Source organism: Lithobates pipiens, unplaced genomic scaffold, assembly GCF_037356315.1.
Source record: "Lithobates pipiens isolate NorthernLeopardFrog02 unplaced genomic scaffold, aLitPip1_a1.2 Scaffold_16, whole genome shotgun sequence".
Classification (NCBI taxonomy): domain Eukaryota; kingdom Metazoa; phylum Chordata; class Amphibia; order Anura; family Ranidae; genus Lithobates; species Lithobates pipiens.
Window position 1 is genome coordinate 107,587,377 of NW_027507748.1, and position 27,909 is coordinate 107,615,285.

General features: G+C 43.4%; 1 protein-coding gene across 1 annotated transcript in view; it reads right to left on the reverse strand.

Moving 5' to 3' along the window:
- The window catches only part of VEGFD (vascular endothelial growth factor D), a 91,251-nt gene extending 63,342 nt beyond the window's left edge, over window positions 1-27,909 (reverse strand). Inside the window, 1 exon segment of the mRNA XM_077480233.1 lies at window positions 26,970-27,909. Within this exon segment, the coding sequence (XP_077336359.1) occupies window positions 26,970-27,056 (87 nt within the window). The 5' untranslated portion in view covers window positions 27,057-27,909.

Consider the following 27,909-nt stretch of genomic DNA (forward strand, 5'->3'; position numbering starts at 1 on the left):
ACAAAAACCAGTACAATAAAGCAGTACGATAAACAGGTTGTGAGAATACATTTGTGTACATACATTAAACATATCACAATAGCACTCTGTATATTGCCATCATAACCTTAAACACTGTGTAGAAGCGAGAGTCCAAGAGAAAAGAAAACTATAGCAAGCCCTATGACATTGTTCTAAGAAACCATTATAAAGCCGTCCTATCGATAAGGATTATTAATAGATATGGGAGGACAAAAGCGAATACTGCTTGGAACGTGTAATATAACTATAGTATGTGAGACTTCCTATGTGAAAGTGCATAGTAAGATATTCCCAACTCGACCTCTGCACCCCTTATGGGAGCTTGCTGTACAGAGAGAGCCGAGATACATCTATTTGAGTTTCATGTTACGGTCTGAGCTATAGTACGAGTTCCTAAGTGCTCTCAAACGATAATGGCACGCACATTTTCATCCCAGATCATTTGCCTGATATAGAAGTTCTCCTAGGTGCTCGGATACATACATTCATACCCTAAGAAATGCAGTCCTGAACTGATAACCGGAAATGCATTTCCCAGTGTATTTTATTTCCAAACGCTGAAAAAGTACCACCCTAATAGGAGGTGAAGGTTAGAGGAAGCTCAAGTTGTTCGGATATGATCACCGAATTGCAGTGAGGTTCTAAAGTGTATCCAGCACATCCATAGTGTGGTATACTTAGAAGGGGTGTCGTGAGCCTGATGAATTAATTGTTCCATCTCAGAAATGTTTTCTACCCGTATAACCCAGTCTGTCACCGTTGGAGGTGTTGTAGACCTCCAGAGAATTGGGACACATTGTTTAGCTGCATTTAACAGATGTGGTATGATCGTGTTCTTGAAACTTGTGTATGGTGTGGAAGCATAATTTAGTAGAAATTGCGTTGGCGTGAAGTCGAGCGGTCTCGAAGAAATTTCTGAGATTATTTTGTGAATTTTTTTCCCAAAAAGATTTAATTAGCGTACACTCCCACCAAATGTGCAGAATTGTTCCTGTTTCTTGGCCGCATCGCCAACATAATGGAGAAACTGAGGGAAAGAATTTATGTAGAATTGTCCGGTACCATCTCGCATAAATTTTAAAAGAATTTTCTTGAGCAGATACATTAACCGAGTTCTTATGGATATTACGAAAGATCATTTCCCACTCCCCGTTCGTGAGATCTATGTTTAAGTCTCTTTCCCAGTGGCGAACTGCTAGCAGGTCTTTGGGGTTGTGGTCTCTAAATAGTAGTGAGTATACCTCTGAAATGAGATGCCGAAGAGGTGGTGTACCCGTACACAAAGTTTCGAATGGGTTCAGATTTCTACTCCAGTGTGATAAGTGAACGGCACTATGAAAGAAGTGTCTAAGTTGCAAAAAGTTAAAGAATGGGATAGCATGGTCAGGGAGGGACTCACACATCTCTCTAAACGAGAGGACGTTGCCGTTTTTCACTAGTAGTGACTAGTAGTGAGGCTCTCAAGACCTGCCTGGAGGAATCTCCCGATGTATTTCTCAGAGAGAGCCCCGGTGGGAAATCTGGATTGTCAGTCAATGGGGTCATCGGACCTGGGGATGGATTCCATCACAGTTGTGTAGCTACGTCTCTAAACACTTGTATAGATGCTCCTGTCAGCGGGTGTGTGGAATAGGCTTTTGGTATGTTTCCTACTGAGATCCATGGCAAGTGTACTACTGGCATGGAGTCGAATGAGCCCTCCAAATTTATCCAATCTTTTGAATCTTTGTGTACGCGCCAGTCAATAATTCTTGTGAGGTGGCATGCCGAGAAATATCTACGAATGTCTGGTAAACTAAGACCTCCTAGAGCTTTAGGTAGCACCAGTGTGTCCCAACTTATTCTTGGGGATTTCGAGGCCCAAATAAAATTCCTGCATAACCTTTTGAATGCTATGAAAAATGATGCAGGAAGTTTAATCGCACAGTCTGCATTATGTATAGAATGCGAGGCAGAATATTCATTTTTATAATGGCTAAAAGGCCAAACCAGGAGAACTTGCCATTCGTCCAGTTGTTAAGATCACTTTGTAGGGACTGTAGGATCGGTTTGTAGTTGAAGTCGTAAAGATTATCCACTGAGGAAGGTAATTGGATTCCTAGGTATGTGAGTGCTTTGGGTTCCCAGCTAAATGGAAAATTCAGTTTACATTGATCTACTGTGGACAAGGGGAGGGAAATGTTAAGAGCCTTTGATTTTGAAAAATTAATTTGCAGATTGGATAATTTGTTGAAAAGTGCGAAATCTTTTAATATGTTTGGTAAGGTAATGATCGGGTCTGAAAGGAACAGGAGGATATCATCGGCACATGCCGCTATTTTGTATTGTTTATGTCCTATATTGATGCTTTTGATATCAGCATTCTCTCTAAGCTTTCATGGGAGGGGTACGAGGGTAAGAATGAAAATTTGCGGCGATAGTGGGCAACGCTGACGAGTTCCCTTCGACACGGAGAAGGTGTCCGACAGGCAACCATTAACCCTTACTTTTGCTGTGGGGAAGGAATATAGTGTCGCTACCATCTGTCGGAAGTGTGTTGGGGGCCCCAACATTTGTAATGTAGCGGATAAGTAGTCCCAGGCCACCCTGTCGAACGCCTTCTCCGCGTCCAACGATAGAAAAAAACCTTTTTGATGTGTCTTGTTGGCAAGCCAGTGTTGGATATGTAGTGCTTTTATAGTATTGTCCCTAGCCTCTCTTCCGGGGACAAAACCGACTTGGTCCAGGGATATTATTTGTGGGAGAATCATAAGGAGACGATTGGCTAGGATTTTGACATATAGTTTTACGTCCACGTTTAAGAGAGAGATGGGTCTATAATTCGAAACTATAGTGTTGTCTTTACCGGGTTTAGGAATCAATGTTATGTGAGCCTCAAGTAAATCTTTATTGACTGGATCAGTGGGAGAAAGAGAATTAAAAGTTTTAAGAAGGTGTGGGGAAAGTATCTCCTGGAAGGTTTTGTAATAACTGACTGTCAGTCCGTCTGGACCCAGGCTTTTCCCCGGTTTTAATTGTTTTAATGCTAAGTTAAGTTCCTCAATAGTGATCTGTCCATCTAAAGTCTTCATGTCGTCCATGGCCATCTGGGGAGCCCCGTATTTCGTGAGAAAGTCAAAGATTAATTGTTGTCTGTCTGCGGCCTGAGCCGTCGAAATAGCTGGGAACAAGTTGTAGAGTTTCGAAAAATAATTTACGAATTGCTTGGCAATTCTATCAGATGTTACATGCGTCTTGCCCTGAGGGTCTATGATTTTATGTATTGTTGCCGCTGCTTTTTTACGTTGTATTGCTTTTGCCAGTAATTTACCTGATTTATTACTGAATTCATAAAAAAGCTTCTGTGTGAGAACATATTTACGCTGTAGTCTTTTAATCAACTCCCGACGGAGTTCGTCCCTCGCCTTCAGTAAATCTGAAAGTGTATCGTGTGCCAGTGAAGCTTTATGCATTTGTTCTAGTTTATGCACCTTGTCGTACAACTCCAGCATATGTTGCTTTCTAAGTTTGTGTCTGTGTGCGGCTATGGATATAAATTCCCCTCGTAAAACGCATTTAAGCGCCGCCCAGATGCACGACGGCTTGGTTTCCCCGATATTGTTTTCCTGGAAATATTGTGACAGGTGTGAGGCAATGTTCTGTGTAATTTCTATATCAGTCAGTAGAGAGTTGTCTAATCGCCAAATCGGGCTCGGGGTCCGAACGAAAGGCAGGGTTAATGTCATAGCTATAGGATTGTGGTCCAAAATGAGCAATGGTTCTATGGATGCATGGGTAACATGCGTTAAGTCGTTTTGGGAAATGAAAAAATAATCGAGACGAAAATATTTGTCGTGCGGGGTCGAGTAAAAGGTGTAATCTCTACCATTTGGGTGAAGTGTACACCAAGCAACGTGTAATGTCAGTTCTTGCAGTTGTGTTTTAATGGCCCGTAGCGCTCTGTATGGAAGGGATGATGTCCCGTTGGATGAGTCTTGAGTCAGGTTTAAAGTCACATTGAAATCCCCTCCTACTATGAGCATACCAGCTTGAAATTCAGTGAGGATGTGTAGTGTCTCCCGAAAAAACGCGACTTGCCTCTTGTTCGGGGCGTACAGGTTCGCTAAAGTAATCTGTCTATTGTGGATGGTGCCTTTAATGAAAAGGTACCTTCCCTGTGTATCTTGTTTGATATCCGTCACTGTCAGCGGGCAGTGTCTGGAAATCAGTATAGCTACTCCTTTAGATTTGGGGTCGTCTGTCGTAGCATAATAAATTGTGGGGTAGTGCCTATTGTAGAGTTTAGGGATGTTGTTTGTTCGGAAGTGTGTCTCTTGTAGAAATACGATATGCTGTTTGTGTTTTTTAAGGGTGTATAGTAATTGTGACCGCTTTTGAGGGACGTTGAGTCCCCAAACATTGAGTGAGGTAAAGTTAATTTGTAGATCTCGATCCGGCGATGTTGCCGCCGATCGAGCAACCGGGGTTTGAGCCGAAGAGGTCATATTTCGATCCCCAAACCAGGACACTGGTAGCAAAAGTTGATCTAAAAAATATGTGTGTATTTATACGCGAAGAGGAGCAAATTCAGTTTGGGGATTACCGGGCTGTGTTGACGGTTGTTAGACTGAGAACTATTATACTAACCTATACTATTATCAGTATAGGTCAGAGAAGTACAATGTCTTGACCTGAATCCGTACTTAACCCTTTCCCGCCGAGCGTACGCAGATCTGCGTACTCGGCTTCCGGGGGATATACCGGGATGATGCCCGCACCTGCAGGCATCATCCCGGTACCGTTTTGTTCAGCGTGCGATTGGCTTTCCAGCCACAACAACCGATGCGGCTAAAAGCCGCTCGGCTGTTATGCCGGAGGAGCGGGAGGGGACGTCCCCCCCTCCCGCCGCCTCCCGCCGCTGTTACCGGTGCTCCCGCTCGATCGGGAGCACCGATTCTTGCTGCGATGCCTCCGGCCGCTGGGGAGGAACTGGAACGAAGCCGTAATCAGCTTCGTTCCAGTCTCCTCATAGTAAACACGGAAGCGACGTCATGACGTCACTTCCCGTTTACTCGGCTGCCAATGGCGCCGGTTTTAAAAAAATATCCAGTATTCAGAATCGCCGTTTTCGGCGATCTGAATACACTGAAGTGTAAAGGAGGGGTGGGGGGTCTTTTAGACCCCCGATCCCTCCATAAAGAGTACCTGTCACCACCTATTACTGTCACAAGGGATGTTTACATTCCTTGTGACAGCAATAAAAGTGATCAAAATTTTTATTTTTTATTTTAAACAATTTAGTCATTTTAAAATAAATAAAATAAATAAAAAAATAAAAATTTTTTTTTTAAAGCGCCCGCCGTCCCCGCGAGCTCGCAAAGCAAAGAAAACGCATACGGAAGTCGCGCCCGCGTATGTAAACGGTGTTCAAATCACACATGTGAGGTATCGCCGCGATCGTCAGAGTGAGAGCAATAATTCTAGCACTAGACCTCCTCTGTAACGCTAACCTGGTAACCGTAAAAAATGTTTAAAGCGTCGCCTATTGAGATTTTTAGGTACCGTACTTTGTCGTCAATCCACAAGTGCGTGCAATTATAAAGTGTGACATGTTTGGTATCTATTTACTCCGCGTAACATTATCTTTCACATTATGCAAAAAAAATGGGATCATTTTACTGTTTTTTTTTTTTTTAATTCATGAAAGTGTACCTTTTCCCAAAAAGTTGCATTTAAAACACCGCTGCGCAAATACCGTGTGACATAAAATATTGAAACAATCGCCGTTTTATTCTCTAGAGTCTCTGTTAAAAAAAATATATATATATAATGTTTGGGGGTTCCAAGTAATTTTCTAGTAGAAAATATGGATTTTAACTTGTAAACACCAAATTCCAAAAATAGGCTTAGTCATGAAAGGGTTGAGAATAAATATACGAATCCACTCACAACACCGTTGGGGGGTCGACCAAGGCCTTACACTTATAGTCTTATCTTAAAGTCAGTGAAACTACCGCTGAGCTCGCGAACACCATATATTGTGGGGAGATTGCGTACTAACGGCTATACCATGGAGGGGAGTGACTCGTGCAGGGGCACAGGAGTATCTAATCTGCTATAGTAGACCCAGCGAAAGGTAAAGAAAAAATGGAAACAATCACATTTACAGTCACATTCACTGAGGCTGATGAAAATAGGTGTCGGATAGAAGATTGAACCAGCTCTACGTGGAAAGGGGGACCACTGCGTAGCAGACGAGCAGTTGAAAGACAAACCAGTCGGTCACCGGCCAAATCATAATCAGACTTATACCCCCTTTCTTATTGCTAGTGGAAGCCGAATCTCAACCTCCGACACATAGTACCATCTACCGAATACAAAACCATTAGCAACAAATCAAAATCCCTATGTGGATCTAAGATACGTTAGTGTTTCTGAGCATGAGCGACAAATCTAATTTCGCTGGAAAGGTTGTAAACTAGTGAAAGCCATCATTCAACTCGAGTATCGACTTGGGTATTCAGAGTTTGAGCTGGAGATTCTGAGTGGCCACTGTCCCTAGTTAGATGTACAGCATGAGGTTGGTTCTAAAGGTAGCCAGTTAGGGCCGCATTCAGATAACGAACTCGTCGTAAGAATCATCTCGAGTTAACTCACTCGAAGGACATCATCGGCCAAACAGAATCTCCTTACTAGGGAGTCAGCATCTATTTTCAATACTGTAGATTCTATCCAGAAATGCTAAGAGCTATCATATGATTACCTACCCATAGTCACCCTCATTAGCAATGCTGAATGGCTTCCTATCATAAAACTAAGCACATTTATCATATATCTCTATAAAGTCTAGTTATAACCTATGAACAAGTTCCATGGAGAAGGGATTTCGACAAAAACAAACAGGATGACAAACCGGGTGGCACGTGGTTGACTTCGGAAAGTTTTCTCAAATATTTAAAAAGAAGAAGAAGAACCGCGCAATCCCTAAAAGTTGATATTAGGGTGTACGCCCCCCACACGGGAGACTAAATATAAAAAGAAATAGTGATTACAGTGCAATATCACCTGTTACATATATAGAATAAACCTCATGTGATGAGGAAAAAATAAACAGTACCGGTAAGTATAATGTGGTGTCACTTATTACATGTGTGGTGGATCCCTAACATGTTATATCACACTCATACCTAAAATTTATACAAGAAAGTGCAAAATATATTGTGCATACACATTAGGCAAGTCATAAGCTGACCAAATAAAATCTAAATGTGTCCTTTTATTATAGTCCTTAACAAAAAGTCCAGAAGGATAGGCTGTAGAAAAAACACCACGTGTCACATCTAGTAACTTTGGCTTTCTGATTGGTATTCCAAATCACGAAGCATGCTGAGGTGCACCACCACCAGAAAATAAGATTGGCTCCTTACCGGACGTCCTAATAAGGTACGCTTTAAGGGGTCACGCCAAACCATATATGTGCCTTAATCCTCCAACAAAACTCCACTCTCATCCAAGACCACAATTCGGAGGTAATCCAATGTAAAAAACGGATGGTCCACCATAAGAAGGGAAAGAAAACGCTCCAAATAGTGTAAATCCATTTATTAAAATTGTCAAATAAAAGAAAAAATACACTTACAAGATTACTGTAAGATAAAGCATATCACAATGGGAAGCATCGGCCAAGCGCAATTCTCCAAAGTTGTATCCTTATTCCAGCTAGTTCGGAGTACCCCGAGACGACGTGATATATCACGAAATGCGTAGGGCGGTGTGACGCGCTACTTTTTTGCCTCTCAATACCAGCTGGAATAAGGATACAACTTTGGAGAATTGCGCTCGGCCGATGCTTCCCATTGTGATATGCCTTATCTTACAGTAATCTTGTAAGTGTATTTTTTCTTTTATTTGACAGTTTTAATAAATGGTTTTACACTATTTGGAGCGTTTTCTTTCCCTTCTTATGGTGGACCATCCGTTTTTTACATTGGATTACCTCCGAATTGTGGTCTTGGATGAGAGTGGAGTTTTGTTGGAGGATTAAGGCACATATATGGTTTGGCGTGACCCCTTAAAGCGTACCTTATTAGGACGTCCGGTAAGGAGCCAATCTTATTTTCTGGTGGTGGTGCACCTCAGCATGCTTCGTGATTTGGAATAGGAATCAGAAAGCCAAAGTTACTAGATGTGAGACGTGGTGTTTTTTCTACAGCCTATCCTTCTGGACTTTTTTTAAGGACTATAATAAAAGGACACATTTAGATTTTATATGGTCAGCTTATGACTTGCCTAATGTGTATGCACAATATATTTTGCACTTTCTTGTATACATTTTAGGTATGAGTGTGATATAACATGTTTGGGATCCACCACACATGTAATAAGTGACACCACATTATACTTACTGTTTATTTTTTCCTCATCACATGAGGTTCATTCTATATATGTAACAGGTGATATTGCACTGTAATCACTATTTCTTTTTATATTTAGTCTCCCGTGTGGGGGGCGTACACCCTAATATCAACTTTTAGGGATTGCGCAGTTCTTCTTCTTCTTTTTATTTATATGTGTATATAACTTTTGGTATATATCAGAACTGCAGCAGTATTGATTTTCACACGATTCTTGATTATTGTAGCTGCTGTACTGTACTGTAGCGCAATTTTTTTCCTTTTTCCTGCTAACTTTCTCAAATATTTGCTGCGATGATTCTCGGCATCCGAACCTCTTGGGGATGGGACGAAAGGCAATTCTGTTTAACCTGTATGTAGACCTTAGGAAAGTCCGTGCAACTCACATCGAATCCAAGTCTGTATATGCTGGGCGTAGGACAGGCATGTCCAAAGTCCGGCCCGCGGGCCAATCGCGGCCCGCGGTCCGGTTTTGAACGGCCCGCCTGGTAATCTAAACATATATATCTTTTGTGGCCCCCGACGATCTCCCAGCGCCGGGGCCACAAAAGATATATAGTCTGGCTGCATTGGAGATAGGAGGCTGTACGAGCGCTGTGCACACAGGAGTATTTCCTGTTTACACTGCAGCCTCTGTAATAGGAAGTCCCATCTCCGCCATTGGACGACTGTTCTGTCCATCAAAGGAGGCGGGACTTTCTCTTAAAGAGGCCGCTGTGAAAACAGGAGATTCTCCTGTTCTTTGGCGCTCGTCCAGCCCCCTCCATGTCCCCTCCAAGGCTGCACTGATGGCAATGGTAAGTACATTCCTGGCTAATAGTGAGTGAAATCCTGGCAATGGTGGCTGCATTCCTGGCAATAGTATGTGAAATCCTGGCAATGGTGGCTGCATTCCTGGCAATAGTATGTGAAATCCTGGCAATGGTGGCTGCATTCCTGGCAATAGTATGTGAAATCCTGGCTAATGGTGGCTGCATTCCTGGCAATAGTATGTGAAATCCTGGCAATGGTGGCTGCATTCCTGGCAATAGTGAGTGAAATCCTGGCAATGGTGGCTGCATTCCTGGCAATAGTATGTGAAATCCTGGCAATGGTGGCTGCATTCCTGGCAATAGTGAGTGAAATCCTGGCAATGGTGGCTGCATTTCTGGCAATAGTATGTGAAATCCTGGCTTATGGTGGCTGCATTCCTGGCAATAGTCCTGGCAATAGTATGTGAAATCCTGGCAATGGTGGCTGCATTCCTGGCAATAGTGAGTGAAATCCTGGCAATGGTGGCTGCATTCCTGGCAATAGTATGTGAAATCCTGGCAATGGTGGCTGCATTCCTGGCAATAGTGAGTGAAATCCTGGCAATGGTGGCTGCATTCCTGGCAATAGTGAGTGAAATCCTGGCAATGGTGGCTGCATTCCTGGCAATAGTATGTGAAATCCTGGCAATGGTGGCTGCATTCCTGGCTAATAGTGAGTGAAATCCTGGCAATGGTGGCTGCATTCCTGGCAATAGTATGTGAAATCCTGGCAATGGTGGCTGCATTCCTGGCAATAGTATGTGAAATCCTGGCAATGGTGGCTGCATTCCTGGCAATAGTATGTGAAATCCTGGCAATGGTGGCTGCATTCCTGGCAATAGTATGTGAAATCCTGGCTAATGGTGGCTGCATTCCTGGCAATAGTATGTGAAATCCTGGCAATGGTGGCTGCATTCCTGGCAATAGTGAGTGAAATCCTGGCAATGGTGGCTGCATTCCTGGCAATAGTATGTGAAATCCTGGCAATGGTGGCTGCATTCCTGGCAATAGTGAGTGAAATCCTGGCAATGGTGGCTGCATTTCTGGCAATAGTATGTGAAATCCTGGCTTATGGTGGCTGCATTCCTGGCAATAGTATGTGAAATCCTGGCAATGGTGGCTGCATTCCTGGCAATAGTGAGTGAAATCCTGGCAATGGTGGCTGCATTCCTGGCAATAGTATGTGAAATCCTGGCAATGGTGGCTGCATTCCTGGCAATAGTGAGTGAAATCCTGGCAATGGTGGCTGCATTCCTGGCAATAGTGAGTGAAATCCTGGCAATGGTGGCTGCATTCCTGGCAATAGTGAGTGAAATCCTGGCAATGGTGGCTGCATTTCTGGCAATAGTGAGTGAAATCCTGGCAATGGTGGCTGCATTCCTGGCAATAGTGAGTGAAATCCTGGCAATGGTGGCTGCATTCCTGGCAATAGTATGTGAAATCCTGGCAATGGTGGCTGCATTCCTGGCAATAGTGAGTGAAATCCTGGCAATGGTGGCTGCATTCCTGGCAATAGTGAGTGAAATCCTGGCAATGGTGGCTGCATTCCTGGCAATAGTATGTGAAATCCTGGCAATGGTGGCTGCATTCCTGGCTAATAGTGAGTGAAATCCTGGCAATGGTGGCTGCATTCCTGGCAATAGTATGTGAAATCCTGGCAATGGTGGCTGCATTCCTGGCAATAGTATGTGAAATCCTGGCAATGGTGGCTGCATTCCTGGCAATAGTATGTGAAATCCTGGCAATGGTGGCTGCATTCCTGGCAATAGTATGTGAAATCCTGGCAATGGTGGCTGCATTCCTGGCAATAGTATGTGAAATCCTGGCTAATGGTGGCTGCATTCCTGGCAATAGTATGTGAAATCCTGGCAATGGTGGCTGCATTCCTGGCAATAGTGAGTGAAATCCTGGCAATGGTGGCTGCATTCCTGGCAATAGTATGTGAAATCCTGGCAATGGTGGCTGCATACCTGGCAATAGTGAGTGAAATCCTGGCAATGGTGGCTGCATTTCTGGCAATAGTATGTGAAATCCTGGCTAATGGTGGCTGCATTCCTGGCAATAGTATGTGAAATCCTGGCAATGGTGGCTGCTTTCCTGGCAATAGTATGTGAAATCCTGGCAATGGTGGCTGCATTCCTGGCAATAGTGAGTGAAATCCTGGCAATGGTGGCTGCATTCCTGGCAATAGTGAGTGAAATCCTGGCAATGGTGGCTGCATTTCTGGCAATAGTATGTGAAATCCTGGCAATGGTGGCTGCATTCCTGGCAATAGTAAGTGAAATCCTGGCAATGGTGGCTGCATTCCTGGCAATAGTATGTGAAATCCTGGCAATGGTGGCTGCATTCCTGGCAATAGTGAGTGAAATCCTGGCAATGGTGGCTGCATTCCTGGCAATAGTATGTGAAATCCTGGCAATGGTGGCTGCATTCCTGGCAATAGTGAGTGAAATCCTGGCAATGGTGGCTGCATTCCTGGCAATAGTGAGTGAAATCCTGGCAATGGTGGGTGCATTCCTGGCAATAGTAAGTGAAATCCTGGCAATGGTGGCTGCATTCCTGGCAATAGTATGTGAAATCCTGGCAATGGTGGCTGCATTCCTGGCAATAGTATGTGAAATCCTGGCAATGGTGGCTGCATTCCTGGCAATATTGAGTGAAATCCTGGCAATGGTGGCTGCATTTCTGGCAATAGTGAGTGAAATCCTGGCTAATGGTGGCTGCATTTCTGGCAATAGTATGTGAAATCCTTTAATGGTGGCTGCATTCCTGGCTAATGGTGGCTGCATTCCTGGCTAATGGTGGCTGAAATCCTGGCTAATGGTGGCTGAAATCCTGGCTAATGGTGGCTGCATTCCTGGCTAATGGTGGCTGAAATCCTGGCTAATGGTGGCTGCATTCCTGGCTAATGGTGGGTGCATTCCTGGCAATGGTGGGAGCGCAGATGGGCACTGACCCTTATTTTTCAGAGTATTTTTCAGAGTTTTTTATTTAAAATTTTTTGTTTTTTTTCCTGAAACTTCCCTCTTATTCGCCAATAAATACGGTATATCCAAATAACACGCCCGAGCTCATCTCTTCAACACACATGGCCACAAAGGCAAGAGAATTCTTGTTGGGCCGTGTATTAGTGTTCGAACGAACACACTTAGACCGATTTTTAATGGTTCAAAGAATGTCAGGCAAAATGGTCGGCCCTCATGCATGTTCACTTCATCAAATCTGGCCCTCTTTGAAAAAAGTTTGGACACCCCTGGCGTAGGAGAATCAGTTCAGTGTTCAAAATGTCGCCAGCGTTTCCATGGTAAGCCATTTAGTAGGTCATTTGAGCACGGAGGAGTAGGGCTTCTATGGGACGATGCATCGATTATCTTTTTGTCGTAGTGATCGACAAGCGGTTAATATTGCCGTGTAGCCATTCCCGAAAGTAAAGTAAAACTGTTAGTTAACGTTAGGCAAACAAACCAACCATAGAAAGTGAAACGTTCCCGCTTTTAACTAGCGATACAAACCAGCGTAGGACATAGAGAACCTGAGAACTCCATTCAATAGCACAGTGTCAAAAGAATCTAAACCTGACCCCTGGAATATGTGCCGTCAGATTCCAGATCAGTAGTCCCTATGAGCTCTTCGAGAGTGTGGGGATTCTTCTGGACTATAACCAGGCCTGTCCCTGTGGCGAGAGGAGCGGGTTCTGGTACCCGAAGTCGATCGCCGTCTACAGGGTCTCGGTTCCTGCACGTCCATTTGTTCTTCTGGTGGTGGAGGTGATCTTCTTGTCGAATAGATGCGGAAGTCTGCGTACCAATTAGGCACCTCCACTAGTGGAATGTCAAGCGTAACCAAAATTGACGTAAGTCTTCGGGCAATCTCAGTATCGCTGATTTCCCCCTATGTGTGGCAGAAAGTCCAAAGGGGAATTTCCATCTATACTGTATGCCATGTGTACGTAGGACTTCCAACAGGGGTTTCAGGTCTCTGCGATTTTGTAATGTAATGGAAGATAAATCCTGGAAGATCTGAATAGGTACACCTCCATGCTGTATTTGTGGTTGGCCTCTCGCTTGTCGTAGGATCTCCTCTTTCAGCCTGTAGTCAACAATACAGCAAATGATATCTCCAGGAGGGTCAGTCTCCTTGCCTTTGGGGTGTAAGGCCCTATGTATTCTCTCCATTTCGATACGAGTTTCTTTAGGCCTGTTCAGTAGGGAGTTACAGAGAGCCGTTACCTCTTGTTCTAAGATGTCCGGGTCAATGCTTTCTGGCAATCCTCTGATTCTAATGTTGTGGCGGCGGCTGCGATTATCGAGGTCCTCTATGTGGCGTTGAGTCTCCTGCAGCTGCAGTGTGTGGTGATCGATCTTTCTAGTGGCTTTGCGGAGCACGTTGTCATGTTGTGCAGAGACTTTTTCTACTTCCAGGACTCTATCCATGAGCACATGGATGTCGACATGTAGGTCTGCTATGGCGGCCGACAGAGTGTCCTTAATGTCCGCCGCTATGCACCTCAGATCTTGTATGCTAACCGGTTGTTGTGGGGACAAATCTCGATTTAAGGAGATCGTCTGTGAAGCCTCCGTGAAACTAGGATCGCATCTGCTCGAGGCGATGAAGCTGGCTGGGAGTGGACGTATCGGGAAGGCGCCATGTTTCCTCTCTGTGATCGGAACATTTCGGGGATATTTTGAGTGTTTCCACCCGAATGTCCTCGAGGCGACCGGGATCTCGACGTCGAGGCATTACGGGATGCTGTCCCCAACGTTCTGGCCGGTAATTGTTGCGGAATCTCGCCGATAAAGCTAATAAAAGAGAGTCAGCGGCAGGAGCGATACTCTCACGCGTCCATCTCGGTGTTTGGCCAGGCCACGCCCCCTCAAACTACTACTTTAAACTGTATGTATTATTAAGCAAATTTAGGTATAAGGAGATGTAAGACAAATTGTACACACCAGGCATGAATGTTATTAGTAGCCTGTATCCTTCCACAAAATGGCTTGTGTAGTATTTATAGGCAACACCAATTTTTTATAAAATATGGCATTATCCTTAAAGGTTAATAACTGAATATCTTTTACCATTCTTATGTTTCCAAACTGATATCAGGCATGATCTGGCTGCTATTGGTTACTGGTTATTGGTTTTAATTTTTTTTTTTATCAATTCATTATTATTTTCCTTATACAAATACAACAAACAAATATCAATCAATCATAAGACATCGAAGCTTAAACAAATCCTTCAATATCTCCACATTAACATGCATATCCATTGCTACTATAGCAGTACCGGAAGATGGCCAGGGGGTTGCTGGAGGAGGAGAGAGACCCTGTGTTTTGTATAAACAAGGGGGGTTAATTTTACCCCCTGTGTTATATTCCTTCTATATGTGCTTTTATTATGCCCTTGTGATTTCCTTACTTCAGTGTTAGTGAAAGAGGAAAAAAAAAAAAAGAAAAAAATATTTTTTACCATCTGATAGTTAAAAAATGGGCATATATATTGACCTTTAACCAACTTTAAAAATTCTTCATCTAGTATATCTTAATGTTTCTCTATCTCTCGGGAATAGTGCTTCCAGCCTGCCCATATGTTTTTATATTTTTCTTGTTGGTTTTTTATATCATGTATTCATTTTTCAGCCTCCATTATTTTATCTACCTCTCTCTTCCATTCCAGTAAGGTGGGACATGCTATCTGCTTCCAGTACCTAGGTATTAATACTTTTGCTGCGTTTAGCAAATGTGGTATGACTCCTTTTTTTTTTATTGGTTTTAATTAGCTTGTTTATGATAAATTCCCTAAAATAAAGCCCAGCATTAGCACCTGTTCTTTCATGTCCATACGTATTAGTGCTTTGTTCTGATTTATATGTGCCGAATCAGGCACACTGTATTGAAAGATGTTGATGTCATGGGAATTCAATTTTTTATGGCTCAGAGGTTCATAACAAACTGTATTACACAATCTTGAGCCTGGGAATGGAAAACTAATCGGTTCAGGGGATAGGTGTAAATGACCCCCCCCCCCCCAAAAAAAAAACAGAAAAAGAACGTTGAATACATCTTTCATTGTCAGCAGTGCTAGAAATGTATACAGTTTCATAGGTGATTTTATTAATCATTTCCTCTTTCCTGACTCACTATAGTTTATATTTTTATTTTATCATCATGCACACATCATACAACTAAAACGCTAAACACAAGTGTCTTTGATTAGTAGACACATTGTCTGGTAATGTGTGGGGTAATCACTAATGTCTGGAATGTTTACTTTTGCAGATGTCTCAATGACCACGGTGCACAGAGCACTCAATAAAATCCCAGGCTTTACATGTCAGAATGACTTTTCTGCAAAGGTTATGCATAAACTCAGGACATACTGGGCACAAGGAATAACATTTCCATTTCATCATATGAATATAAAATAATAGCTTGAAAAAATATATTTAGTATAGTATACAAAAAAATAGCAGTCTTTTACTGTGCTGACAATTGATTAATGAAGGAACTACATATCCCACTGTCCCTGGGTCTCTCGGTCTAGTGCTGGTGCAGGTGAGAGCAATTACCAGAGCTTACGATTTAGAAGAGATGTTTGTTACAAAAAACATTTGTGATGAAACACAGAGAAATGGCTAGGCATACATGTGACCCAGTACAAGAAGGTACTTGTCCCCCTGGTGAATATGAACAAGGTAGGTGGAATAATGAATAGAGATAGGGAAATCCAGCAGCCATGATACTACAAACTGCAACTACAATATATGACCCTCATGTGTAAGACACACAAATGACACAGGGAATATAACTACAGCAATATCTATAAAAAAAAGACAAAGGCATTTGAAAGTGTGTTATACATGATACCTTGATATAAAATATTCAATCTTTTAAGACCTTCTGAAGACCTCTTCCTCAGGTATTAAACATTTCTGAAAGCCATATATTTATACACAGTTACAAAAATAATCAATGAAATACAACTGTAAATGTAATCAAACATTTTTTTCCCACACTTGAGTAGTAACGGCTGTTGCAGGTGGTCTACAACAAAATGGCAGGTCTGTGCACACTGTTAGGCCGCGTACACACGCGCGGACTGTTCGCCCAACCTTGTTCGGCAAACAGTTTGTCAAACAGTCCGCTCAAAATTTGCATGAGCGGACTTGCCCACACACGAGCGGACTGTTTGACGAACAAGGTTGGGCAAACAGTTCGCTCAACTTTTGAAATGAACGGACTCGCCCACGTAAGGCGGAGGCAAGTCCGCCCATTTCGAGCGCGTGTACAGGTAGGCGGGGCCCGCGAAGGAGACGTCGCGGGCTCCGCCGCCTGGAATGGGCTTAAAGGGGAACCCCAACGCCGAAAAAAATCGGCGTGGGGGTTCCCCCCAAGTCCACACCAGACCCTTGTCCGAGCACGCTACCCGGCCGGCCAGGAAAGGGGGGCGAGCGAGCGCGCCCCCCCTCCTGAGCCGTACCAGGCCGCGTGCCCTCAACATGGGGGGGTGCCTTGGGGAAGGGGGGGGCCGCGCGGCCCCCCCACCCCAAAGCACCTTGTCCCCATGTTGATGAGGACAAGGGCCTCTTCCCGACAACCCTGGCCGTTGGTTGTCGGGGTCTGCGGGCGGGGGGCTTATCGGAATCCGGGAGGCCCCCTTTAATAAGGGGGCCCCCGGATACCGGCCCCCCACCCTATGTGAATGAGTATGGGGTACAATGTACCCCTACCCATTCACCTGTGAAATAAAGTACAAATAAAAACACAACACAGGGGGAAAAAATATTTTATTGCACAGCCGGGGGTCTTCCGTCTTCGGGGGTCTTCTCGCCGGACTCCTCCGCTATGTGTGTGTAGCTCTTTTGCCAGCGGAGGAGTCCGGCTTTCTTCCTCCCCGCCGCCGGCCTCTCCTCCCGACTTCGGGGGTCTTGTCCCCCTCTTCGGTTCTTCTGCCGGGCCACCGCGCCTGGTCCGGTGGCCCGGTCTTCTGTCGCCGTCTTCCGTTCTTCTATCGCCGCCTTCGGTTCTTCTGCCGGGCCACCGCGCCTTCTTGTAGCTCTTTTACAGGCGGTGGCCCGGTCTTCTGTCGCCGTCGCCGCCTTCCGTTCGTGTTCTTCTTCTTGTTCTTCTTGTTCTTCTCCAGGCGATGTTGACACGTCGCTCCCTCCGGCCGGAATGCCAGAGCCGCCCTGCGCTGTGACTTATATAGTGACAATGGGGCGGGGTCACATGGTATATGTCACATGGGTTGATGTCACATGGTGACCCCGCCCCCTTACGATGTCATAGTCCCCATGTGACATCAACCCATGTGACCAACCCATGTGACATATACCATGTGACCCCGCCCCATTGTCACTATATAAGTGACCGCACAGCGCGTCCCCGGCATTCCGGCCGGAGAGCTCGTCGAGTCAACATCTCCAGGAGAAGAACAAGAAGAACAAGAAGAAGAACACGAGCGGAAGGCGGCGACGGCGACAGAAGACCGGGCCACCGCCTGTAAAAGAGCTACAAGAAGGCGCGGTGGCCCGGCAGAAGAACCGAAGGCGGCGACAGAAGAACGGAAGACGGCGACAGAAGACCGGGCCACCGGACCAGGCGCGGTGGCCCGGCAGAAGAACCGAAGAGGGGGACAAGACCCCCGAAGTCGGGAGAAGAGGCCGGCGGCGGGGAGGAAGAAAGCCGGACTCCTCCGCTGGCAAAAGAGCTACACACACATAGCGGAGGAGTCCGGCGAGAAGACCCCCGAAGACGGAAGACCCCCGGCTGTGCAATAAAATATTTTTTCCCCCTGTGTTGTGTTTTTATTTGTACTTTATTTCACAGGTGAATGGGTAGGGGTACATTGTACCCCATACTCATTCACATAGGGTGGGGGGCCGGTATCCGGGGGCCCCCTTATTAAAGGGGGCCTCCCGGATTCCGATAAGCCCCCCGCCCGCAGACCCCGACAACCAACGGCCAGGGTTGTCGGGAAGAGGCCCTTGTCCTCATCAACATGGGGACAAGGTGCTTTGGGGTGGGGGGGCCGCGCGGCCCCCCCCTTCCCCAAGGCACCCCCCCATGTTGAGGGCACGCGGCCTGGTACGGCTCAGGAGGGGGGGCGCGCTCGCTCGCCCCCCTTTCCTGGCCGGCCGGGTAGCGTGCTCGGACAAGGGTCTGGTGTGGACTTGGGGGGAACCCCCACGCCGATTTTTTTCGGCGTTGGGGTTCCCCTTTAAGTCCATTCCAGGCGGCGGAGCCCGCGACGTCTCCTTCGCGGGCCCCGCCTACCTGTACACGCGCTCGAAATGGGCGGACTTTCCGAGCGGGAACAGTCCGCTCATTTCGAAAGTACAGCGGACAGGCCCACACACGGGCGGACTGTTCGCTCAAACACAGTTTCAGCGGACAGTTTTTCGGAATTTCCGAAAGACTTTGTCCGTCCAACTGTCCGCTGAAACTGTCCGCTGAAAGCCCACACACGAGCGGACTGTCCGCCCAAACACTGTTCAGCGGACAAGGTTGGGCGAACAGTCCGCCCGTGTGTACGCGGCCTTAGTGCACTCTACACTAACAAACGTATAAAATGGCTTCAGCCTGGTCTCCACCCAAAGTAGAACACCCCTCTAATCTTTTTCACCCAATTATGGGTTTATTCAGTGTGCAGGGACATGCTATTTTGTTGTAGACCTAACATTGAGTCTGCAAGCATTATCAGCTAACCAGCACCTGGCAGTAAGAATTGAACTGACTTGAGGGATACACAGGGGTGTTTGAACTGTACTGTTTTGTTTTAGAGACTGTAGTAAATGGTTGGGTTGGCCATAGATGGATCTAAATTCAGCCAGTTCAGCAGGGACCGAGCGAATGTCAATCCATGGATGACCACCCCCGCTTGACAGAAGTTGATATTTAGAGCATCACCATTTAGGGTATGTGATCACCCTCAGGAGTAGGTCACTAGGTGCACTAAGAAACAAAATGCAGCTCAGGGCAGCCCCTGCTGGTGACAAAAAACCCCATCCAAGGCTGTGGACAAGTATTTTCACGTATGGCAGTGGCAAGCCAGAGGGACAGGGGCTGTGTTCGGCAATAAACACAGATAAAGGGTTTTACATTGAGTGCAACAAAAATCCTGTTTTCTTTTTCATTCATTGCAGGACACAACTCTGCTTTAGATCATCACTAACTGGGATGTCCCAAAGCAGTGCCACAATGGGTCAGGCAAACAAACATGCAAAATCTGACTGTCTTTTAGAAAAACTACACATGCCAATCACCCAGCTACCTACAAAACTATACATCCAAAACTAACATCGGCTGATGCTGCCACATGTAACTAAAATTTGATGACTATATGAACAGACGATTAGTGGCTGCTTTACAAACCTGTGAAATTAATGGCAGATAGTGGAAAGCCCAGATACACTGACTGCCCTCATAGAGTGTACTGGTAATGGAAATGGTGGTTCTCAGTCCTAGATGGCATACTCTTGCTTTGCATGATCCAGTGTGAGATCATCAGTCAATGCTGCAAAGCCCTTATGCGAGTCCTCCACAATCATGAACAGGGAGTCTGTTCTCCAAAACCCAGCTGTAGCATTCTTGTACACCCTAACTGACCTGTCTAAATCCTAGTAATGAAACCCACATCTCTGGGTTGGACTTGTTTGGGGTGCAATGATGAAAGCAAAATGTCCTCATTCTGGTGAATGGCTGACACTACTCTTGGCAAAAATTAGTCTTGGACATACGAGAACTTTATCCATATAAAGCACCGAATATAGATGCTTGGGGGCATCGCTGTCAATTAGGATACCTGGCGTGCCAAAGTGAAGGCCACTATTAATGCTGCTTTCTGCGATATCTTCAGCAGGATCTTTTTAACATTCTGGAAAGGACAATTTCTCAAATGCAGACAACAATACCTTAAGATAGGTTGCATTCCAGTTCCAAGCAAGGTTCCACCAACAATAGAAGGTCACCCAGGTGCCCTACAATTGGTACCCCTCTTGACATCAAGGTGGCTAAGACTGGCGGCAATGGTTTGATGAACACCCAAGAAGCTGTGGCTAGACTGAAGGATAAGGATGCAAATTGATAGTGTTCCCTTATGTTGCAGGGACCACTGGTGCTCCTGATAAATGGGTACATGAAGGTATGCATCCTTGATGTCTTTAGATGCTAGAAAGACCCCTGATACAGGGATACCACTACCAAACAGATCAACTCTATCTTGTACTTTTGACATAAACATTAATGGCTTGGAGTTTGATTTCTGGATGAATTTTGCCCCTCTTTGGCACTGTAAAGGGGTTTAAATAAAATCCTTGAAATCTTTCTGTGATTAGAACTGCAATTACCACCCCACACCAATAGTCCCTTGGTGCCCAGATTTATATCTGCTAACCTCTCAACCTCTGATAGATGCAGGTTGGAGGCAAAAAAAAAACTTGATCTGGTACCCTGAGGCCACCAATTTATGAACTCATTTGTCTGATACATGGAGTCCACAAATCTGAGAAGTCATGCCTCGCCTTGATCTGGACAGACAGGGGCAAAACTTTATGCAATGTAGGAGGAGGACTTCTTAGCAGACTTGAGGGGGCTTGAACTGGGAAGGAGGACACTTGCCCCCTACAGAGGTAAATGGGCTTGGGGGAATTATTTTTGTAATTTCTAGTCTGAAAAGATAGGTCCAGATTTGAGAAAGGAATCCTTAGCTTTTCTGAGCATAGGCAGGGAAGTATTCTTTCCTCTGGCAAGGTTCATGATGATCCCCAAACAGCTGATCACCTGTGAGTGGCACATCTGTAAGAGCCTTCTATGGCAAGCCATAGACAGTTCAGTGAATCTTGGCCAGTTCAGCAGGAACTGGATGAGATTCAAACCATGTACGGGCAGGCTGAATGTACCAAGTTGAACAATCAATCAACTTGGGTACAACCAGCTTACTGGATCTTACATGCGATTATGGCTTGTGGCTGGTATAGTCACTGTCTTCTCCCGGCAGAGTTCCCGTTCGGAGAATACAATGGCTTGGCAGGAGGGATTCCCCTGTCAACACTGTCTGTGTTAATGGGAGAATCAGGCAAATTTCTTTCCTGCAACCCATGGTTGCAGGAAAGAAATTTGCACCGTGTATGGTTGGTATTAGACATGTGGTCAGCCAGCCAGAATTTAAGGCACAGCAACTTGAGAATGACTAATGCAGAAGCTCACAACTTGTTGAAGCAGGGAGACCCTTGCACTGTAGGTCCCCAGGTACAGCTTTCTCTCCAGGAAAACAGTAAGCACAGCAGTGGCATTCCAAAATAGCACTGTACATTTTATGTGACTAGCAGTCAGATGCAGCAGCACTGTAGATTTATTACAGCAGATATACTGCTATGAGGCACAGAAAGACCTAGACATAGGAAGTGTACAGCATTTTTCAAGAGTAATTGAATGCAAAAGGTAGATTGCTTGGGTACACTTACCACTCCTAGAAGTTTCCTATAAGGTGGCAGATCTTTACTTTTTAAGTTTAGGTCCACTTTAAAAAGATAGCTATGTGTGTAGAAAGAACATAGTAAAGGTTGGGAGAGTTCAGGGGTGGGCAGGGTTATTAATAGTGGCCAACTATACAGAATAGTTAAATACGATTGGCATAATTTCCTTAGGAAAAAAAAGCATTCATTTCATTAATATTTTAAAGTTTATTACATGTAAATATTAGGCACAAGCCCAGGTAATGTTAGGATCTGGTAAATAATTTCACTGATCGTCTAAGGTGTGGCAAGCTATATCATGAAATTATTTCACAATCAGTATAGAAAGGTCTGCTTCTTTACAACAGTGGCCAGATTTCGGAATACTCTACCAAAGGAAGTGGTGATCGCAAAAGTATGTGGATTGGATGCATTTCTTTTCATCTTTGGCTAGAATTAGTAGGATTCATCCTTGAGTAAATACGTTACCTGAAAAGCACTGATGAGACCAAGAAGCATTTCCTTACTATGGTTTTGGAAGAAATAAATGCAAGTGGGACTTTATATGAGCCGTGACCATCCAGTACACAAGACTCCATCCCTGATAATTGATGAAGAAGGGGAAAAGGGGCCAAAAAGGGGGGGGGGGGAATGGGACTTTATATGAAACCAAATACTTGGGGTATATTAGTTCAATCAGTATAATATATCAAATAAATAATTTATTGGGAACACACCAACAGGTAGTACAATGGATATGTTAATAAAGGATCAATATACAATAGAAAAAATTAAACAGTATGATAATCAGCATAGCACAATAAAATTAATAGTCCAATGATGTTACACATAATAAATAATAAACCAACAGTACATTCCAAGGTGTGTATACAGTAGTAACCAACAATTTAGATTGATGATTGAAATAAATCAAACTCATAATAAAATCATGGCTGGTGGGGCATGTGCCTCATAGCAGTATATCTGCTGTAATACATCTACAGTGCTGCTGCATCTGACTGCTAGTCACAGCTAGCTGGAGCTTTCTACTATTAGATGCCATGCCCCACCAGCCATGATTTTATTATGGGTTTGATTTATTTCAATCATCAATCTAAATTGTTGGTTACTACTGTATACACACCTTGGAATGTACTGTTGGTTTATTATTTATTTTTCTATTGTATATTGATCCTTTATTAACATCCATTGTACTACCTGTTGGTGTGTTCCCAATAATTTATTTGATATATTATATTGATTGAACTAATATACCCCAAGTATTTTGTTTCATATAAAGTCCCATTTCCCCCCTTTTTTGGCCCCTTTTCCCCTTCTTCATCAATTATCAGGGATGGAGTCTTGTGTACTGGATGGTCATGGCTCATATAAAGTCCCACTTGCATTTATCTCTTCCATAATTAATTAGGGATGGAAACAACATACTTTTTTATTTTTATTTACCTCTTGGCTTTTTGTGGGCATGACACCCTATTTAGCCAGTACATATACATACTTTATTGTGAACATTCCTGCTTTTATTATTGAGGCCTTTGATTATCCTTCGTTGAGGGTGGCGTTTTCATCCTTCCCCAGGAGCTGCGACATGCACCGCAGTTATCCTCCACCCCCCACGCTCTTGGGGGTTTTGGCCGGCCGACGCTGCTCGTCGACGCCACGCCCACATGCCCGACGTTCGGCGTCATTGTTGACGCCGCACGTCTGGCACGTTTGTCATTCCATCGACGCCCTAGCACAAGGAACCTTGAGCTCTTATGTGTGAGCGCTAGTCTCTCATACGTGGATGCCCCTTCCTCCATAGCTGGGCATATTTTCAGCGTGACATTGGTGTGCATTCTTGGCGGTGCTGCGAGTCACTTTCACTGTTGCTTTTTCTTTACCAGTGTGATTTCTGGTTCAAACTGCTCTTACACTTCCTCTACTTTCTTCACATCACGGTTTTCCATGCAGTTTCAGGTAATTATGAACTCTGCCTTTTTTTGCGTGATCTCACGGTGGCTTGTCACTTTTGGTGTTCTTTTTTTGCTTCACACTATGCACTACTTTCTCCCCCCTTGGTGTTCGGGCGGCTATTCTGGTCCTAATTTAGTCTTTTATTATCCACCTCCTTTTCTTTGTTTCTCATCAGTCTACCAAATAGCCTCTTTTTCTCACTTATAATACTCCCTTTTCTACTTTTCACTAATTTTCCGGACTCACTCCCACTATTTGTGGTTTTGACAGAGTGAACCCCATACACTATGGATTAATCACCTGATTCCTACCCGATCGCCGCTTCTGATGTCACCTCAGCTCCCAGGGGGATGCCAATATACACCTTCTAGTGCCTCTCATTTTTATCACTAACATCATTAATCATATATATTACTCGTCATCCCTAGGTAAGAGTGGCTAGGACTTTTGTTATGTTCCCCCTTTTCCTAGGTTTATAATCAACTACCATTGATTATTATCTATATTATATCTATCGCAGGTGTTTTCAATATACAGCTGCTCCTGATGAGTGGAGACAATCCACGAAACGCATCAAGATTTCTACTATTAGATGCCATGCCCCACCAGCCATTATTTTATTATGGGTTTGATTTATTTCAATCATCAATCTAAATTGTTGGTTACTACTGTATACACACCTTGGAATGTACTGTTGGTTTATTATTTATTATGCGTAACAACATCATTGGACTATTAATTTTATTGTGCTATGCTGATTATCATACTGTTAAATTTTTTCTATTGTATATTGATCCTTTATTAACATATCCATTGTACTACCTGTTGGTGTGTTCCCAATAAATTATTTATTTGATATATTATACTGATTGAACTAATATACCCCAAGTATTTTGTTTCATATAAAGTCCCATTTCCCCCCTTTTCCCCTTCTTCATCACTTACTATGGTTTTGTTTTGCCTTCTTTGGGTCAACATTATTTAAAGCAATATAACAGACGGAACCTTTTTTTAAGATAACTATGGCATATCCTGGTACTTTTATATTTCATACTGTATGAAAGAGAAAGAAATTTTGTTTCAATCATTTAGATATAGCTGGCATATAGGCCGCTGATAGATGTGTTAAAAGTCAAACTCAAGATAAGTAACTAAACAATCAAAAACATATTTGCATGTGTAACATGCACAGTCAGTTTTGTGATATAGTCACCACTACCAGACAACTAAGCCATGTCTAACCTCTATTGCAGCAGCACAGTTTGGTGAAGAAAAGCTTGGCCAATTTTCCAAGTCTGCTGATTTTGTTCTTGACTGCACAACCAGTCATCATTGCTCTGCTCACTCTAATCTCTCTTTCTGTCAGCATGTTCAGTCTCAGCACATATGCACTGCAGAAGCACCCGATTGGCACAGAGTACTAGCTCTCCCTCTCCCAATCTGATACCTGCTGTGCAGATATTCTGTAAAACTAAAAAAGAAAAACTCAGGTACTTATATCTAGTTGCATTTATAAATGTTTAATCATATTTAAATCTATATAGAAGCATTTATAGAGCTTATATTGAAAATTAATTTCCCAATTTATATCATAGTTCTCATATTTAGTCTTCTTCTTCAAAAAAAATGCATGTTATTTAGAAAAAGTGGAATCTTCATTAAAACAAACAAATCTGCAATCTAATATCCTGGGAACCTACAGTTATCAGATGGAACACTAATTCTTGTTGGATTTCTCTTGCAACATTTTTTTGAATGTTTAGAACCATGGTTAACTAATAATAGTTCTAACCGAAAATTCGAACATAACTTTAAGCATCAGTTTTAATGTTTTTCATAATCTCAGCTGCCATTAATGTTTTTGTGTATTCATTTGCTGTAATAAATGTGAGAATTGAAAGGATTGGAAATACTTCAGCAATATCTTGACTACTACACATATGGAGCACCCTTTACAAGATTATTCCCCTGCTGATAAGATCTAGGTAGAGAGTTCCTTGGAAGAAAACTGTGAAAATGGAATAGTGCACCGGACTTCCATTGCTGAAATCAGCATTTTATGTAGTATAGGATATACTTGCTTTCATTGCTTTTTTTCTTTGTATATACTAGACATAAAGATGAATATAAAACTATTTTTCACTGATCTTAACACAGGTGCATTGTTGTTGATGGAACAATGCACACTGCTGTTTAAAGATCAGTAATACAGCAATGAGTAAAAAGCTGTAAAATAAAAATAGAAAATGTTATTTTTGAGTGCAGCAATTTACACACATATATGTGTATACACACTTGTGTACACACTTGTATACACATATATTGCAGCACTGGCAACTAAAACAAGATAAAAAAGAAACGTACATTCATTGGCACATTTACGCAAGGTCTTTATGGAACATTTTACTTGGATCATGAGAATAAGCATCAGTATACAATTATGTGCAAGAGGCATTAATAGCAAATTGGAAGTGGAAACTTTCCATAAATATTAATACATTAAAGATTTTGGTCCAGTTGTATATACAATCCTACACGTTGTGACCTTGCAAGCTAGCCCTTTAAGTAAGGAGTCAAGTGTATCAAGTACCAGTACTTCATAATGTTTGATTCGATATTTCCCAATCATCATGTGGTCACTTAGCATCTTTAACGTCTGTAATTTCCTTCTCATGAGTCAAGTAAGATCAGTGGTACAGAATGTGCAGTAAAAACTGTTCTATAGACTCAGCCAAACACTGTATACTTGCCAAAATATGCCAGCATACAGAAAATGTTCTGATAATCAAGTCTACAAATGTGTGTTACTTCCAAGTACTTCTTAATGGTCAACCACTACTTACACCCTGCACGGTGGTTCTGTAACCCAAAGATTTAATCTCTCCTTACTCATTCATACTAGAACAAAACATGAATAGATAAATAAATGGATGATTTTAGAACTACTGAGAAAATAAAAGTAATTGCTGCCATAATAAAATAATTTTCTACCTTTTTTTTGTTTTTCACGTTCCCAGTCATAGTAACCTAATTAGTATTTATTTAAATAGAGTCAAGCCATTATTATACTACTGGTAAAGTAACCCATAGCAACCCGGTCAGAACTAAACTCCTTCTGGTTTGACTATAATAAACTGAAATTGTATTCCATACATCTATAGATGTATAGATTATTGTACTAGCAGTCTACTATAACACAATATCCTCTGTACCTGGTATGAACAGCATACCCTGCCAACCAGAGGCAGCGGCTGGCAAGTTGGTTAGGAGCAGTCAGTCTTTAATACATACAAGGCTTCCACAGTTCGGATCCCCAAAAGGAAGACATGTCCTTACCTTAACACGTCCACTGTCGAAGTCAAATGCTTGAAGAAGATGCAAAGACACCATCAAAATGCTTGCAACACCCCACAAACAGGTCATATTGGCGTGCAGTGTTCCAGTAAAAATTAAGCACTGGATAAAGAGCAGCTACAGATACCTATTTTAATGTACATGGTGTTAAAAGTCCCTTAAAGAAAACAGGCAGATTGCTGACAGCCACTCCAGTAATTGCTTGAATAGATAATTACTGGCCAGAAATAGAACAGCTGGAAAATAACTTATGTAGATTTCAGTCGCTTTCCTCTCTTTTGAATCATCATGCAATAAAATGGGCAAATAAGGATAGGAGTTCCGAAGATCCAAACAGTACCTAAGTAAAATGGAGCAAGTCCCAAGACATTATCTCTGGATGCAGAAGAGGAGCTGATATTTGCAGTAGGGCAAAGCAGTAATCCAAACTGTGTATTGAAAGTTTCTTCACAGTGTTCAAGGAAGCATGTGTGTTAAATGTGATACAGAGCTTGGCAGTAAAGGCAGTCAGACTCTGGCTTCTCTCCCATTCCGGCTCACAGCAGATGACAATAGCCAATAGCCTTGCAGGATTCCTTACAAATAACTTACTGCTGATCTCCTTATATCAGTCCTGGATACCCGAGATCGATAGCTCTATCTGGGCAGCTGAACATCACAGTGTTACAGAGCAGTGTGACATAAACCAAACCATGTCATGCAATCAGAGGTTGAAAATCAGAGGATTTGGGGCTAGCAGTAGTTGGTCACATTTAGCTGGACTTTCTTTGTAATGTTAAAGTGGTTTCCCTGCTTATCAAAGCAGCTTCTTCAGGTCTGATGTTCTGTTTTAATGAATGTCAGGAAAATTCTTAGCCACTTCTCCCAGCTAAACAAAACCAGAGACATTCCCTGCTCAGCTTACCGACCAGCCTGCAAACAA